At 52.0% G+C, this 17,746-nt stretch overlaps 1 protein-coding gene across 1 annotated transcript in view; it reads left to right on the top strand.

Moving 5' to 3' along the window:
• The window catches only part of FA2H (fatty acid 2-hydroxylase), a 46,955-nt gene extending 29,681 nt beyond the window's left edge, over positions 1 to 17,274 (top strand). Inside the window, exons 3-7 of the mRNA XM_066349649.1 lie at positions 7,958 to 8,100; positions 8,701 to 8,807; positions 12,303 to 12,475; positions 13,874 to 14,126; positions 15,661 to 17,274. Of these exons, the coding sequence (XP_066205746.1) occupies positions 7,958 to 8,100; positions 8,701 to 8,807; positions 12,303 to 12,475; positions 13,874 to 14,126; positions 15,661 to 15,740 (756 nt within the window). The 3' untranslated portion in view covers positions 15,741 to 17,274. The remainder of the gene's footprint in view (positions 1 to 7,957; positions 8,101 to 8,700; positions 8,808 to 12,302; positions 12,476 to 13,873; positions 14,127 to 15,660) is intronic.
• Positions 17,275 to 17,746: the final 472 nt, after the last annotated feature.

Genomic DNA, 17,746 nt, shown 5'->3' with positions numbered 1-17,746 from the left:
GCGGAAGGACCCAGGTTCAAGACCCCGAGGTCGCCAGTTTGAGCGCAGGCTCATCTGGTTTGAGCAAAAGCTCACCAGCTTGGACCCAAGGTCACTGGCTCAAGCAAGGGGTTACTTGGTCTGCTGAAGGTCTGCGGTCAAGGCACATATGAGGAAGCAATCAATGAACAACTAAGATGTCGCAATGAAAAACTGATGATTGATGCTTCTCATCTCTCTCCATTCCTGTCTGTCTGTCCCTATCTATCCCTCTCTCTGACTCTCTCTCTGTCTCTGTAAAAAAAACCCTACAACCACTGTATAAGATGCACCCAGATTTTAGACCCCAAATTTTTGGGAGAAAATGTGCATCTTATACATGGGGAAATATGGTAACCCTTTGTGTTTTGCATTCAAAGGGAGCTCCTCTGGGTCCCGCTGAGGAGGGGAGCCTTGGGCTCCCTGGCGAGGAGTTCCAGCCCTAGGAGTGGTGGGCACAGTGGCCATGCTGACAATGAGGGGAACTGGGGTGCTGGGGCCAGGAAACCAGGCCAGGGTACCCCACCCATGGTCTGAGTTTTTGGGTTCTGCATGGGAGTTTATTGGAACCATTTCTAAGTCATCCCTCCAGTTACAGTCAGGCAGGACCCAGGCTTTCTTGTGGGACAAGAATCCAGCTTGTAGCCCCTCACCCCACTATCCCCTGCATGTCTCTCTGTGTTCTGGAACCCAGGCCCACCTGGGGCTTACCCCAGGGTAGGAGGCGGGAGCTGCCACTGCTGCTGGCTTCGGGCACACCTGTCCCATCTGTCCCACCACTTCTTTTCACTGCTTTACTGCGTCCGTCCGTTCAGGAGCCCTCCCCTGGCAGCCTCCTCCATTGCCCCCTCTGGGGGCTGCTTCCTGGATCCAGAAGAACCTGGTGTGATGTGAAGGGTTTGCAGTTCCTGCCCAGATCCCTCTGGGCAGCAGAGATAGGGTCACATTAGCCTTTCTTTTCTCGAGCTCTTACCATGTGCCAGACACTGCAGGCCAGCCATGTTAAATGTACCATAATCCCGTGTAATCCTTTCACAACATGGGGAGATAAGATGATCAGATGCTGATTTAACAATGAGAAAGAGCTTAAGTCTCCTGCCCAGAGTCACTCTGCTGGTCCTTAGCACAGCCGGTGGTCACCGCCGAGCCCCCTCCCCTGCCTGACAACCCCTGGTCACCTCTGAAGCCTGTGACCAGGAGAGGGGTTGGCAGAAAGGAGGGATGAGCAGGTCCCAGGAGCAAGGTGTCTCCAAAGCTTTGCACATCCTCTTCCCCATCCTGCCCCTCAGGCTATGCCGGACTCCAGCAGAACTGGCTCTGGCTCACTGGGCGGAGGACACTTTGTTCCCCTAAGAGTCAGTCAGGTTAGAGTCATCGGGCCAGGTGTGTCACCAAGCAAAATGCCCCCCCACGCACACACACACACAGGGCACTCCTTAGCTTCAGGGGCTGCTCTGAGGTCCCCAGGGCCTGGCAGATGTTGATGTTGGCTGCATGGGTTTAATCTTTTGGGACCCTCAGTTAAGTCATTGAAAACTCAGAAAAATAGCCCCTGGGTCTAAGCAAGGGCCCTCTTGGCCAGCCCACGTTCGGGGAGGGCCAACCTCAACCCTGTGGGTGCAGCCCTGGTTCATCTCCTAGCATTCTCTACCGCCCCCATGTCCCCTTGACCCTCCCCAGAGTAGAGGTCTGGAGAGTCTGGCTGCCCACAGGGTCCACAGGGCTTCCGTGTCATTGCTGAACCGGGCCGGGGTATCAAATTCTCTCCCTGCTTTCCCCCTTGCCCAGAGCTCCTAGCCCCTCTTCCAAAGGGTTCAGGAGTGCTCAAAAAATACCCCACCCCAGGCCCTGGCCGGTTGGCTCAGTGGTAGAGCGTCGGCCTGGCGTGCAGAGTCCCGGGTTCAATTCCCGGCCAGGGCACACAGGAGAGGCTCCCATCTGCTTCTCCACCCCTCCCCCTCTCCTTCCTCTCTGTCTCTCTCTTCCCCTCCCGCAGCCGAGGCTCCATTGGAGCAAAGATGGCCTGGGCGCTGGGGATGGCTCCTTGGCCTCTGCCCCAGGCGCTAGAGTAGCTCTGGTCACAATAGAGCAACGCCCCGGAGGGGCAGAGCATCGCCCCCTGGTGGGCAGAACGTCGCCCCCTGGTGGGCATGCCGGGTGGATCCCGGTCGGGTGCATGCGGGAGTCTGTCTGACTGTCTCTCCCCGTTTCCAACTTCAGAAAAATACAAAAAAAAAATATATATACCCCACCCCACCTCCCCGAGGGAGAAACCAGGTAGGTGGGCTGGGCGCTGACCTCGGCGTCCTGCCAGGGCTGTGGACAAGGCAGGAGATGCCGCTTGGTGACCACAGACAGCTTTGTTCTGTTTCTCCCTCAGCAGGATGGAGGAAATTATTCCTGCCCCGTATGGTGTAGGGCTGCCAGAGGGGTCCTGCAGAGCATACAGCAGGGTATCTGCCAGTGAAAGACCAACCTACTCCACTTTAGAATGGGAGGGGCTTTGCTGTTCTTCTGTCCCAGGGACAGAGGTCACACTGGCGTTCTGCATGGGACATGGCTATCCTTTCTCTGTTCCTAGGCTTTGACCCCTTCGCTCCCTGCTTTCGCCGTCCACTCTCATCTCCCTGAACCCTCACAGGGGCAGCCACCCCATCATTGGGGTACAAGGAGGAGGCAGGTGGTGCAGAACTGCCTCTGTGGACTAGACCGGAGCTCCCAGTTAGAGAAGCCACCCATGCCAGGCCACCGAGAACCCGGATGGACCCTCGCACTAAGCATTTCTGCCGGTTCCCTCGCAGCCTCTTCTAGGAAATTCACAGCCACCAGGTTCCTGAACCAGCTGATAGGCCTCATGGTGCTGGGTTAAGATGGTCTGAAGTGCAGTCCCACCTCCAGCATATACAGCTGAGCATCTGCCCTCTGTCTCCTCATCTGTAAAATGAAGCAGTTGCAGGCCCTAGTTCTCAAAATCATGGCTTACAAAGGATAATGGACGTGAAATCTGAGCCCAGGGGCCTGTGACAAGGATGCAGAAACAATACGTCCTGGAATTCTTGTCGAGCTTCTTGTCCTCACTCCTCTCACCACCAGCCCCCACTGGTTGGAAGCCCATCCCCTCCTTCCTGGCTCAGAAAGCTGCCCTGGCGCTGGGAGATCTAGGGTCTGAGTAGACATTTCTTTAAACAATCGCCTTGGCTCTCAGCTGTGCTCGTGGGAAGAGCTGCTGGCACAGAGCAGCTGACCCCTCTCCCCACATTCGTCCCCTAGGGAGAGAAGCAGATTCCAGCTTTCTGCTCCTGAGCTGGGGCTGCCCCTTGAAAGAGTCCTGTGCCACCTGGCTCCTGCCCTGCCCAGGAGGAGGTGGATCTGGCAAGTGGGGAAGGGGGAAGAGCAAAGGAGGCCCCCTGCCCAGCCGGGCAGCGTGCATGCCCTTCTACCCACCCTCTGGGCAGCAGGCAGTGGCTGCCCTTTCCCCTGCCTGGCCCTGCTGCGGCTGCATTCCTGGCATAGCCGGGAGAGGCCAGGCCCTCCCCCTCCCATTGGGGCAGGGGCAGTGCTGGGTGGGGGTGGAGAATGGGACACACACAGTTGGCACTAGGTGCTTTGGCCAAACTCTCCCTGGACTTGCATGTGCTTTTTGGGTCCCAGCCTTTGCTTGGGGTCTTTCAGTTCACCAAAGGGCCCCTCACCCTGATTCATTCAGTCCACTTTAGCTGCGCAACACAGAGTGAATAGGTTGCCCTCTCTGAGCATCAGGTTCCAAAGCTGTAAAAGGAAGATTTGCTCTTGTGAAGGTTGCTATGGAAGCCCTCAGATGATTAAGAACTGGCGGTATGGCCTGTTCCCTACTCCTTTCCCCCACCCAACCTCCTACTGAGGCTGGCAGACCTTTGCCAATGCCTTCCCCGTGTCCCCCGAGCCTAAGGAGGTTGGGGTGGGGTGGGACAGGCACCAGCTTGAGAGGAAGAGAGCCATTTGTGGGAGGGTTAGCTTAGGGGTCCTCTGCCAGGTAAAGTAGAAAGGGAAGTTTATCTTGAGTCCCTTACACCCTATCGTGAAGATAACAGAATAAAAGTACAGTGCGGGTGTGGAGTGCTAAAGCCAGATTGATGCAGAGGTGTTTGTACATAGGTGTGGTAGGAACAAAGCCAGCCCCCCCATCCCTCAGCACCCTTGAACACAAGGGTCTCTCGTTTGATGTCCTGTTGCCCATCTGATGGCTTTGGTTCCTCCCTCATAGACTAGCAGGTAATGGCCACCATACAGATGGAGGACTTGCTGTCTAGACTTGGTATTAAGGATGCCTCTGACCAGCTTGCTGACCTTGGACGGCCTCAAACACAGGCTCCACGTCTAGTGCCCAGTGTATTTCTGTGAGGTAGCCCTTCTTGGTGCTCAGGGAAGGCCACTTTACCCCTGGAGCGAAAGCACCACCCAGGAGGAATCCCAAGAAAGCTCACCTTCTTGCAAGCATTTTCCTCAGTCCTCAAAGGCCAATACCTATATTTTCACCACTAGAGTCCCAGCCCACTATTCCAGGGGGAGAAAAACAAGCCTTCCTATAAGTAAAGAAATCCAGGCCTACTGACCTCTTCCTCATTTTATGGATGAGGACACTGAGGCCCAAGGCGCTTAAGTGATTCTTGAGATGGGGTTGGTTGGTCCTGGAGTAAGAGCCTCCTTTCCCCACTCCCCAGCTTGCTGCTTACCTAGACATTTTTTTCCTGGGTCTCAAGCAAAATAAGTTTATAAATCCTAGGCTCTTTCTACTCTCTTTATAAAATATGAGCAAAATAGATCAGCAGGTGAACATTTGCCCAAGTCACTGCAAGGCTCATAAAAAAAGGCCTGCCTGGGCACACCCTAGCTAAAGCTGGAAATATTCATTGCCTAAGTAGTTAATTAAAATTAAGTGTACAAATGAAAACAGGCATAGAGAGTCATTGTACAACATATGAAAACCAGGGTTTTCATTTGAGAAAGATGGTGATAAGTTAAGGATGCATATTATCACCCTTAAAGTAACAACTGGGGGGGAAATGGTATAACTAAAGTCACTAGAGGAGATAATATAGAGTATTTCTGAAATATTTGATTAATACAAACAGGGCAAAAAAGGAAGAATAAAGAAGACAAACAGAAAACAAATAATAATATGGTGAGACTACAACAACATTAAATATAAATGGACTAAACACTCCAACTAAAAGGCAGGGATTATCTGACAAGATAAAAACAAAAAAGCAAGCCCCAACTATATGCTGTCTGAAAAAGATGCACTTTAAATGTAAAGTTATGCACAGTTTGAAAGTAAAAGGTTGGGAAAAGATAGACCATGCAAATGTCATGCTTAAGGAAACCTGGTGTGACTCTATTAAAGATTCAGAACAAGGAGGATTACCAGGGACCAGTATTTCCCAATGATTAAGGGGCCAATTTATCAAAAAGACATAACTAGGTAACCTTGGGCAAGTTACTCTGCTTTAATTTCCACATCAGCAAGACAACAGTAATAATAGCACTTACCTAGTTAGGGTTATGCTGAAGATCAAATGATTAAGTGTTTAGAACCATGCCTGCATATAACAAATCCTCTGTGAGTGTTAGCTCTCAACGGTGTTGCAATTGGGACAAAGCCTCAAGCTCTCACCATGACCCTGGCCTAGCTTTTTCTGAGGTGGGGCTCTGTAGGCTGCTCAAGATAAGGTGTAAACATAAGCCACTAGCTGGTTCCTCCAGTTTTTTTTCCTGGTGGTTTGTGGTGGTGCTGTGTGTGTGTGTGTGTGCACATGTGCATGTACATACGTGTTTGCGTGCAGAGATCTGAGGCAGAGGGATGGAAGGAATGAGACAGCATGTGCCCAATGACTCGATTTCCTGCTAGACCCAAGGGATAAAGCCAAGGAGATGTGTGGACTGGAGAAAGTCAAGCAACTAGGTAGGGTTTGGATGATTGTCTTGCTTAACTGGTTCTGGATGGGATGACTCCAGGCTGACCTGAGTCACCTCACAGCCTGGGAAGCAGGAGGACAGCCAGCACCTGGGAACTGGCAAGTTCACATAACAGGAAACCACAACCATCTTTGGGCCCTTTCCCCTGGTTGCAGGCACAGAGAGAATGCCCAGTGACCTTCCCTATCTCCTGCCACCGCTACGCCCCTGCTCCAAGGCTATGATGACAGGGCTACTAGCTCCACCTCTGACAGGGCCGGCAGACCTGCTGGGGCCAAGTCAGCTTTGAGGGGGAGGCCTGTGCGAAGGTGAGCTTCCAGCATGTACTAATGTACTTTTGTATTATGTGCATGAGGAAACATTCAAATACAGTTCAAAAATGAAATAAATCTATCAAACAGAGCCTTTAATATCCTCCCCATGCCTCTGGGATCAGCCTGTGAGTACTCATGAGGTATGTGTACATCCCTACCTTGGAGACAGCTGGCCTGGGGGATGAAGCACCAACTCCTGGGCCTGGTAGGGGGTGCTCTATCGTCTAAAACCCTCAGCAGATTTCTCCCTGCTGCCCCGTAGATCAATGTCAAGTTACTAAATGAGCTACAATCACTGTCAACTCCACATCTCTGCCTCTGTCCCCTCCCCCACTTTTCCCTCTCCTGCTTACCAAGGTCTCCATGTTGTGTGAGCTCCAACCCAAACCCTAGGTTCTCTGCAAATCCCTTTTCTTTTACCATGAACCCAGTCATTCTGCCTCCCAGCTTTAGCTTGCCTGTATCCACAGTAAACTATCTTGCCTGGTATGTCTCTTCCTGCTGACCACTTTATGCAGGTACCACTATTATTACTTCCATTTCATAGCTGGAGAAACTGAGGCTCAGAGAGATCAAGTAATTTTCCCAAGGGCACACAGTAAGTGATGGAGCCCAGGATTTGTACCCAGGCCTGACTGCAGAGTCTGAATTCTGACTAAACACTAAACTTTGCAAAGCAAAGATGATCTCTCACATTCTTGTTTATTCTTCCCAGCATCTAGTATAGAAATATATATGAAATATCAAGCACTTTTTTGAATGAATGATTGTTTGGATGGATGAATGCCTCGCCCAGGCCAACACCAAGAAGAAAGCCGATGGTAGAGGAGAAAGGACCCATTTCATTCCTGGTACAGAATGTATTGGCTCTTGTCCCTAAAGAGTCGTGGGCACAACTTCAAGCTTCAGGCATGGATGAATCTGGGTGCTCAGGTGTCATCACCTGGATTCGGTGTCTCTAGATCAGGGGTCTCAAACTCAACTCAGCATGTGGGCCACAGAGCAAGATCACAGCCATTTGGCGGCCGCACTAGGTCTACAAAAGGCAACTGTTACGCAATACTTTTCTCACTGCAGTTGAAAACAAAAAAAAAATCAGTACAATAAGCACTATCGTACATGCAGTTTACTCAGTGTCACAAAACAACCAGAAACTGTAGTTCGCATCACAAGTGCTGTTAACTAAGCTAATATCTAGCTAGGATGCTAGAGAAATGAAAAATACAAGTAGGCCCCTAGGCTTACTTAATTTTATCCAAAATATTTTGAACTTCGTGGATTAGTCTGCGGGCCACACAAAATTGTTCGGCGGGCCACATGAGGCCCGTGGGCCGCGAGTTTGAGACCCCTGCTCTAGATCCTGGCTGGGCCACCCTCTGTGCTGACTGAGTCCTCAGGCAGGCTCTGCTAACCACTCCAGCAGGAAGAAAGAGTGTCTGATGGCTTATTGCACAAGCTTAGGTCATGTACCTGTCCTGGATCCCATTTCTGTGGCCGGGAGCTGAGCTGAGAGGCTTGGTCAGCCCTGAATCACTGAAGTGAGAGGCTAGGTAGCCCCATACAGACCACATGAGATAGAGGGTGGTGACTGGGATACTATAACTAGGAGATAGGAGAATGAATGTGTGCAGGTTTGAACATCAAGTGTCCACTGGCGTTGTCTCTTGCAGGATCTGGTAGACTGGCGGAAGCCCCTGCTGTGGCAGGTAGGCCACTTGGGAGAGAAGTACGATGAGTGGGTCCACCAGCCAGTGATGAGGCCCATCCGCCTCTTCTACTCAGATTTCATCGAGGCCCTCACGAAGACTGCCTGGTGAGCCCTGTGCTGAGCCCATGGTGGGCTGCCCATCTCTACTGATATGGTATCAGTCAGATATACTGGGGATGGAGCATTTGGGTCCTACCCCCAACCCTGAGCCCAGAGCTATACTGTAAGTTCTTGAGGATAATGGAATATTCCACAGGTATAATCCATTCCTATGCATGGTTTGTCCGTTGAGTAAGTGACACCCCAACAGATAGCCAGAAACCACTCTGAATGCTACCCCTGTTCTATTCCACATTCCTATGAAGGGTTTCTAGCCTTTAATGCCCAGGGGGACAGTTTTGCCTGCATTTGGCTCCTTTGCCATAAGGGGTCAGCATCTACCTAGCTGCCCAGAGTCCATAGTCACAGGGACACAGACAGAAAAGTCTGTCAATCACTCATCTCAGAGAATGGCCAAATAGACTCGCAGCCCCACGGCCTTTCTTTTGTTTTCTCCTCCCCGTCCCCCAGCAGTGTCCCTTTGACCCCAGGTCTCCATGTGCTTTCTGCACGTGCTTTGGTATGATGTCATAGCCCTCTAGTCGAGAGGTACGTTTGGGGAAGCCCCTGGGCATGTATGTATCTCACCTGGTGGCCCTCCTGCAGGTACAGCGTCCCCATCGTCTGGATGCCCCTCATGCTGTACCTCAGTTGGTCCCACTACCGAACGCTCGCCCAGGGCAACGTCCGACTCTTCACTTCTTTCACCACAGGTAATGTTGGTTCCTTCCTGACTTGCTCCCATGACTCCTGGAGGTGGGAGACCTTGCTGTTCTTTTTGGCACTGAGTTTCTGAAAAAAACAGAACCCAAAGCCACATAACAAACATTTTTAAGTGAGAACTACCTGTAGAAATAGTCTTCCAAATAAAAATATTGTTCAACTCCCTCAACCTCAACCCCAACCCCAACCCTGAATGAATTGGAAAAAATTAAAAAGTGCCTGACCAGGCAGTGGCACAGTGGATAGAGCATCGGACTGGGATGCGGAGGACCCAGGTACGAAACCCCGAGGTTGCTGGCTTGAGCGTGGGCTCATCTGGTTTGAGCACGGCTCACCAGCTTGAGCCCAAGGTCACTGGCTTGAGCAAGGGGTCACTCAGTCTGCTGTAGCCGCCTGGTCAAGGCACATATGAGAAGGCAATCAATGAACAACTGAAGTGCCACAATGAAGACTTGATGCGGCCCTGGCTGGTTGGCTCAGCGGTAGAGCGTTGGCCTGGCATGCGGGGCCCAGGGTTCGATTCCCGGCCAGGGCACATAGGAGAAGCGCCCATTTGCTTCTCCACCCCCCCCCCTTCCTCTCTGTCTCTCTCTTCCCCTCCCGCAGCCAAGGCTCCATTGGAGCAAAGATGGCCCGGGCACTGGGGATGGCTCCTTGGCCTCTGCCCCAGGTGCTAGAGTGGCTCTGGTCGCTGCAGAGCGACACCCCAGAGGGGCAGAGCATCGCCCCTGGTGGGCGTGCCGGGTGGATCCCGGTCGGGCGCATGCGGGAGTCTGTCTGACTGTCTCTCCCCGTTTCCAGCTTCAGAAAAAAAAAAAAAAAAAGACTTGATGCTTTTCATCTCTCCCTTCCTGTCTGTCTGTCCCTCTCTCTGTCTCTCTCTGTCTCTGTCACAAAAACAAACAAGCAAACAAATAAAATAAAAAAGTAAAAAGGTACAGCAACATATTAGCAGAAACCAAATGGAATAATTTTGTCAGGAGATGTAACAATAAAGAAAGAAGCTTATCACTGAGTCTAATACTAGAAAAAGTATGAGCTAAGATTGTCAAGAAACAAAGTGGAGTCATTCACCAGGTGGCATGGCTGAGAGCTAGACTGAGAACAGTCCATGAACACAGCACAGAGTAGAACCTGAGAGAGAAAGATCTGAGAGTGTCCTAAAGTGTCTGCTGGGCAAAGGTCCAGGTAGCAGAACCCCTGGCTCGGAGTAACAACCCCACTAACCACTACTGAGCACTTCTGTGCCAAACCTGGTGCCTTCCGGGGACCATCTCGGTTAACCCTCCCGACAGCCCCACGAGAAAGGTACTCTCACCATGCCCTTGTAGAAATGAGGAGCCTCAGAGAAGTCAAGCAAGTGATTCAGTGTCATGTGGCTAGGCTGTAGATGCCAGGTGCCCTCAGTTTCAGGGACTGGGGGACAGAGAGAAGGGCTGACATGGGGCAACTTCCAAAGAGCCTGTGCCACCAAGTCTTTCAGGGCACCCATGGGTTTGGGTGCGGGCACTCTGTCAGCCTGCCTCCCGAGCTTACCACCTATCTTGGGCCTCCAGGTACATGCTGCCTGCTCCAGTGGTCTGTTCATCCTGTCACAGCCTGCCTCAGGGACATGCTGGCCCATGGCAGGTGGCTCAGATGGAGGCCAGGTCAGGTGACAGTCAGGAGAGGACTGCTAGGGTAGCTCAGGTGGGCTTTCCTTTCCCAATCACAGGTCCTGTTCCTGACTGTGGGCCTTTGGAGCGCCCCCTCTCTGCCAGGTGCAGGCTCCTTCTCCCCACGTGCTGAGGCTTCTCTCTTGCCCACCTCTCCTGGAAGTGGCAAGTTGAGGACCCGAATGGTTTAAACGAGAGGGGCCACAGCCAGTGATGGGAGCCTCAGTTTTCCCAGCTGGCCCAGGACGTAGCAGGGGAGGAACAAGCTGCGGGAAGTTACCGAGAGCCCAGAACTGCTCCCGGTCCCCAAGGGTTAAGATGCATGCCCCGCGAGCCAAGGTTACCCTTTTCTGCCCACACTGAATAGCTCAGGCACAGCACAGGGCTTGTTGCTCAGAAGGCCGGCTCACTGAATCGTCCACTGTCCACCCGGCGCTCCCCTAACAATCAGCAACAGTGGCAGTGCCTCCAGGGCTGGCGGCCGGAGGGGGAGGGGCTGCTGGAGCTTTGGCCCAGGTCCCTCTGCAGGATTCCTCTAGAGATGCCACTCTGTACCAGGTCCGGGGGTGGATGGGCCAACAGGGGTGATGCTGGGGTGAGGGAGCGGGCAGAGACTTGACCTATCGGAAGGGACTCTTCTGCATGATAGGGAGCGTGATTTGAATGCTTGGTCAGAACCACAGGCATCTGCGGAGCTGAGATACGCTGTTTAATGAAAGTCCAGTGCAGAGCCTGTGACCGTGATGCCAGCAATGGCGCACGGAAGCTATGTCTCCACACGCCTCCCTGACCTCCCAGCTCATCAGGCAAGGCAGAGAAGATAAGAGCCACAGAACAGGGAAAGGGGAGGCTGAGCAGGGTCCCCACACAGCTGCTAGACAAGGGGTGTACAAGAATCCACGCGGAACAGTCAGGGAGCCAAGAAGCAGTGGAAGCTGAGCGGAGACGCCAGCTCAAGGCTGAAATTCCTAGCTGCATGCATGAAAATGTTTTGAAAGCAGAGGGGCTCTGTACATTCAGAATGGCCCCGAGAGCAGCGCCTGGGAGCGGGTGAGAGTGAGTCCCAGGCCGGAACCAGGTGGCATGCTAGGTGGAGATGCAGGCCTCCAAACAGGACTGGGTTGTGGGAGCCCCAGATAAGGTCAAGACAGAGTCTGTGACCAGAAATGCTCCAGAGGGTCCAATCCTTTCCCTGAAGACAAGAGAGCTAAGCAGCAAGGAAGAGCTTCTGCACTCTGGGGGTGGGGGACAGGGGGCTTCTCCCTCAAAGGGGGACCCTCCTGTCCCCTTCAAGGAGAATCAAGAAAAGGGGAGCACAAGTAAGACCACAGGTTAGAACTTCCATGCATTTTGACTCACATGGACAGAAAGGGAAGGGAGCTCTACGGGCCCTCTTTTATAAGGGCGTGAATCCTGTTCATGAGGGCTCTACCTTCATGAGCCAATCACCTCCCAAAGGCCTCACCTCTTAATATCGCCTGGGGGATTATCTTTCAACATAAGAATTTCAAAAGGACACATTCAAACCATGGCACCAGGCAAAAGTCCAGCATCAGCCACAGCTGCTCCTCTTAGTCACCCTAGTGAAGATCTCAGATCTCTGGCCAGTGGTCCCATTGGTCCTTGAGAGGACCCCTCCAAGCCCAGCACAGATCCTCACAGCCTCCTTCCCAAGAGCCCCAGCAGTGTGGCCCGGTCCCATAGCTGCTGGACGGAGGGCAGCAGACCCCAAGGTGAGGGGGTGGTAAGATGGGATGTGTGGAGCCACCAGGCCTTGTTGCTCACTGGAGCCATCTGCCCTGACCTGGCCTCTCTCTTGCCACCCTACAGAGTACTCAGTAGCCATGCCCGAGTTCGTGTTCCCGGGCCTCTTCGTGCTGGGGATGTTCCTCTGGAGCCTGACAGAGTACCTCATCCACCGCTTCCTGTTCCACATGAAGCCCCCCAGCAAGAGCTATTACCTCATCACGCTGCACTTCATCTTGCATGGCCAGCACCACAAGGTGAGCAGGGCGGGCTCCCAGCCGGGGCCCGGCAGCTGCAGCCGCCTCACAGGAGCTGCCAGTCGCTGTGGGAGTCAGGCCGGGAACAGGAGGAAATCAGGGCATTTGAAGATGCTCAGAGGAAGGACCGGGTCCTGATCTGAACTGGGCGTGGACACCGTGAGCACGTGTGTCTGTATGCCATCGTCACTGGCACCAGGCACTCGGCAGGTGCCTCCCATGCACCATCCGTCTTCAATCCTCACAACAGTTCATTCATTCACAATTTCACTGAGTGCTCACTCTGTCCCAGGCACTGTTCTAGATTCCATTGAACAAGAGAGTCAAAAATCACGGCCCTTGTGGAGCTTCCTTCTGCAGATGGTGTTACAGTTCTTCCCATTTCACAGAGCAGCAAACTGAGGCTTGGGGAAATTAAGAAACTCACCCAAGGTCACACCTGTCACAGCCAGGATCTCGTGCCCCATTCTGTGGATTCCAGAGTCTGTGCTCTCAACCACCCACCACCCCGGGGCTCTGAAAGGGCCACGTGAAGATCTCAGTGGCAGGGACTAGCAGCCAGGTCTGCCCAGAGGAAGCTGCATCCCGCTGTCCCTGCACATGCTGCTCTCAGCCTGTCTCAGGCACCCCTGCCCTGCCCGCTCCAGGAGGTGGCTGCCGGCACTCCACTGGTCCTGTTGCCCCTGGCCTGAGGGTGAGAGGCCCTCATCAGAGTATCACTCTATGACTATTGCCTGCTTTCTCTCTTTTCTTCCAGCCCAGAGGAAGGAGGTCCGTCTCTGCTCAGAAATACTCACCAGGCAGTTACTAAAATCTTGCCAGGCCTTTGGCTTTTAAAACTCCAGAGTCTAAGGCCTATTTCTCTTGTTGAATGTCACAGCACCCCCTTGGAACAAAGAAGGGTCCCTGTTAGGACTGGGTGGGGAAAGTATGGTAACACTTCTAGTAGCACCCCAGCAGGTGAAGCCGCATTCACCTCAGTCTGCCCGGTGTTACCCTCCCAGACGACATCAGGCCCTGATCTAAGTGCCCCACCTGGTGGTTGGCTCCTCTCTAGCACCTAATAAATTTCCGAGCCAAAGTGGCCTCTTAAGTATATAAATCAGGGCCCTAAACTAACCCATGAGCATCCTGTCCACATCACATCCACCGCGCTGTTCTTGGACAGTGCTCCAGGTCCCATCCTGACTTGGAAATTAGGAACAGGACTGTGTCGCTAGGGCTTCCAGGCACGGCCCTCCCCAAAGCCACTAAAAGTTCCAAGCCTACCCATGATAAGTCACTGTCGCCTCACTGGGATATCTGGGCCGCTCGGCCCCATCCTCATGGGGAACATCAACGTTGTGACTGTAGGCAGGCCCCTGGCTGCGCTCTGACACATAGCCTCTCCCTCCACAGGCACCCTTCGACGAGTCCCGCCTGGTTTTTCCCCCTGTGCCGGCTTCTCTGGTCATTGCTCTCTTCTACACAATCTTACAGTTCCTCCTGCCCGAGGCAGTGGGGGGCACCGTGTTTGCCGGGGGCCTTCTGGGCTACGTCCTCTATGACATGACCCATTACTACTTGCACTTCGGCTCGCCGCACAAGGGCTCCTACCTGTACAACATGAAGGCCCACCATGTCAAGCATCACTTTGCACATCAGAAGTCAGGTAAGGATCGGCCAGCACCTCCCAATCTCACTCATTTGATCCTGTATTTATCCGACAGCTACCATTAAGCCCCTGCCAAGGGAAGGCACTGTTCTGGCTACTGGGGAAACAGGCAGTAAAGCCAGCCTGGGACCCCCGTCCTACCCTCTGGTGTGGGGGCTGTGCAAAGAGACACAAACAAGGAAATCGGTTGATAGTAAGAGATCGTTTCAGACAGTGGTAAGTGCCACAAAGAGAATAAAGTGAGATTATGTTAGAGGAACTACAGAGTCAGGGTGGGGTCCAGTTCTAATAAAATATGCAAATCACAAATGTGATTTTTTCAATTTTCTAGTGACCACATTAGCCAGTAAAAACAACCAGGTGAAATTAATTTTAATAATATATTATATTTAAGCCAAATATGACCAAAATATTATCAAATCAACATATAATCAATATAAAACAGTATTCTTTTTTTTAGAGACAGAGAGAAAGTCAGAGAGAGGGATAGATAGGGACAGACAGACAGGAATGGAGAGAGATGAGAAGCATCAATCATCAGTTTTTCGTTGCGACACCTTAGTTGTTCATTGATTGCTTTCTCATATGTGCTCTGACTGCGGGCCTTCAGCAGACCGAGTAACCCCTTGCTCGAGCCAGCGACCTTGGGTCCAAGCTGGTAAGCTTTGCTCAAACCAGATGAGCCCACGCTCAAGCTGGCGACCTCAGGGTCTCGAACCTGGGTCCTCCACATCCCAGTCTGATGCTCTATCCACTGCGCCACCGCCTGGTCAGGCAATATATAAAACAGTATTAATGAGATGTTTTACATTCCTGTCCTTATATTATCTTCCTTGTCCGGTGTGTATTTTGTACTTACAGTGCATCTCAATTCAGGTGCTACCTTTTCACTGGAAATATTTCATCTGTATTTCGAGTTTATAAAATTTACAGTATATTAAAAAATCAATTCCTGAATTGCCCCAAATGTGCTTTATAGATTTCCAGCGATTGAATTGAGTATAAGTTTTTAAATGAAATGAAATCAGAAATGTAGTTCCTCTGTAGCTCTAGCCACATTCCCATGCTTAGCTAGTGGCTACCGTGTTGGGTGGCAGAGTGCTAGATAACGTGGTCCAGGAAGAAGTCACTGCAGAGATGCCCTTAGAGCTGAGACCTAAATTAAGAGAAGCCAGTATCCAGCATCTGGGGAAAGAGCATCTCAGGAGCAACAGGTGCAAAGCCTTGAACAGGAACAAACTTGGCATCTTTAAAGAGACAGAAGAGGAAGCGACAGGCAGGGCCAGGTTCTCCCAGGAGTTCAGGCCAGATAAAGAATTTGGCTTTATTCCAGTGGCATCCTTGGGAGACTGGAAACACAAGTACCCTGCTCTTAACTTCTGCCAGGATGGCCCTGAGAGTTGGGAAGGCCAGTGGGGACAGGTGTTAGAATCTTCCCGAATGCTGGCCCTGCCCTGAGTGCCTTTCCAAGCAGATTTATCCCCTTCCTTGGACAGTGTCTCACCTTCTCCCTATTCATCTCCTTCTCCAGGATTTGGCATCAGCACTAAGCTTTGGGATTACTTTTTCCACACCCTTATGCCAGAAGAACCCCGCCTGAAGATGCAGTGACAACTCCCAGCCCTTCTATGGCCCCTGCCCTTCCCCCGCCCCATCCAGACCCTGCAAAGAAGGTTTGCTTGGCCAGGCAGGATGGGCTTGGTGAATGGTGCTGGGAGATCCTGAAGACTGAGACTGACCCTGAGACTGCCCCCCTGACCCACCACAGGAAGGTCACATCCACTTGGTGGCCAAAGGGCCCTCAGGGACGAGGTCTTTCCTGCAGCATCCCAGCCTCTCCATCAGTGTCTCTGCCCAGAGCCTTTGCCCACAGGACTGCTTTAGGAACTGGCCAACATTATCAGCTCAAGGGGAATGAAGGAAACGGACCCCTGTGACTTCCTGACAGGCCTATGATCCACTTGTGTCTTAGTACCTTGGGCTCCCTGGGAGCCACACTCTGTGGCAAAGAATGGGGTCTGCAGGGCCTCTGGCCCTGATCCTCCCCACCTTCCCTTCCTGGGGACGGTTTAATAGCTCTGGCTTTCTCCTGATGAGTGGTGAAGACTGAGGTGGATGAAGGGCTCTCACCAGAAGAGATAGCATGATGCCTCCCAAAGGCCATCCCAGCTCCCAGGGCAGGGCCTTTGTCCACTGCCAATCACCAATGCCAGCTGTACTACCAGATGCCTCAGGCTGAGACACATGCCCGGTCCTCACCTGCCTGTGCAGCCGGGCCAGGGCCAGCTGGCATTGACATCGAGGCTGGCAGGAGCCCAGGCCCCTTTCTTTAGGAACCACCAGCTGCTCTAGCTATCTCTACCCTGCCTCCAATCACAAAGCTTTTCTCCAAGGGAGGCTAAGGAGGCCTCTCTGTGGGTGGGAGCCCCACCCCATTCCCGGCCATTCTTGACCTCCGCCTGGCACAGGTGGGCCCCTGCCCCCCTCACTCAGGACCCTTCCAGCCAGTGCCTCCTTAGGCCAAGAAGGAGCCTTTATTTGGTGCCTTATATTCCTCCCCATTTGTTTCCCTACCCCCTCCCAGCCGATGAGGTTCCATCCCCTTCTTCCTCATAACCAAAACCCTCACTGCTCACTAGAGGGTCTTATTTATAAACATGTAAATGCTCCAGTAGCTGCTCTGATTGCCTTTCTAATCTTATGTGTTGAGCTTACGTAAACCTGTTGTCCTATTTTTGTTCCCTTCTTACCCACAAAACATTACTACTTGAAACTTGTAAAAAAAAAACAAAGAAAAAAAAAACAGTAAAAGAAAAATCCCGATGACCATAAAGGCTAAAGAGAAGCAGTTTGATCCTGTGATTTGTACTGTTTACTGTGGAGATATTTAAAGATTTTGGAATAAATATACAAACTATGGTTGTGACATAAATGTGTAAATAAATTGTATATTTTGAAAAATAAAAACATTTTAAAAGAAACCGATAAAGATTAGCTGCTACTTCTTGATGTGGATTCACTGGACTTTATCATGTAGGGTGAGGGCTGGAGGTGGCCGTCCAGCAGGGAGGATGCCTGTCACTGACCAGCTTGTGTAGACTTGCTGGGGCGTGGTAATAATAAAAAGCTGACCAACTGTTATTTTCTGACCTGGTTTTATTACTGTTTTAAAAGTCTCTGCAGACAGCATTTCCCCTCACTGCCTGAATGTGGGGGTGGGAGAATGGGGGGAGAGATATGGGATGTCACTCCTATCAACCACCTTGGCACACCACTGGGGAGATGTTCTCTCTGGAATTTGTCAGACCCCAACTGAGATTCCAGTTGGCTTTCCTAAAACAAAGGCGGAAGATTTTCAAACACCACTAGTAGGAACTAGAACATCTGGCCAGCTCAGTCTAGGTGAAACAGCTTCTTAGGATGTCTTCTCAGCCACCACAACAGAACTACCCAAGGAAGCTGGCAAGATACAGATCCCAAGTTTGCCATTCTCAGCATCTAGTTCAGCAAGCCCGGCGGAGGTGGGATCTGGATTTGTCGACCCAAGGATGCGGATGTGGATGCGGATGTGGATGCGGATGCGGATGCGGATGCGGATGCGGATGCGGAAGCGGAAG

This window comes from Saccopteryx leptura, chromosome 9 (genome assembly GCF_036850995.1).
Source record: "Saccopteryx leptura isolate mSacLep1 chromosome 9, mSacLep1_pri_phased_curated, whole genome shotgun sequence".
Classification (NCBI taxonomy): domain Eukaryota; kingdom Metazoa; phylum Chordata; class Mammalia; order Chiroptera; family Emballonuridae; genus Saccopteryx; species Saccopteryx leptura.
Note: the sequence above shows the minus strand (reverse complement) of the source record. Positions and strands in the feature narration are given on the sequence as shown.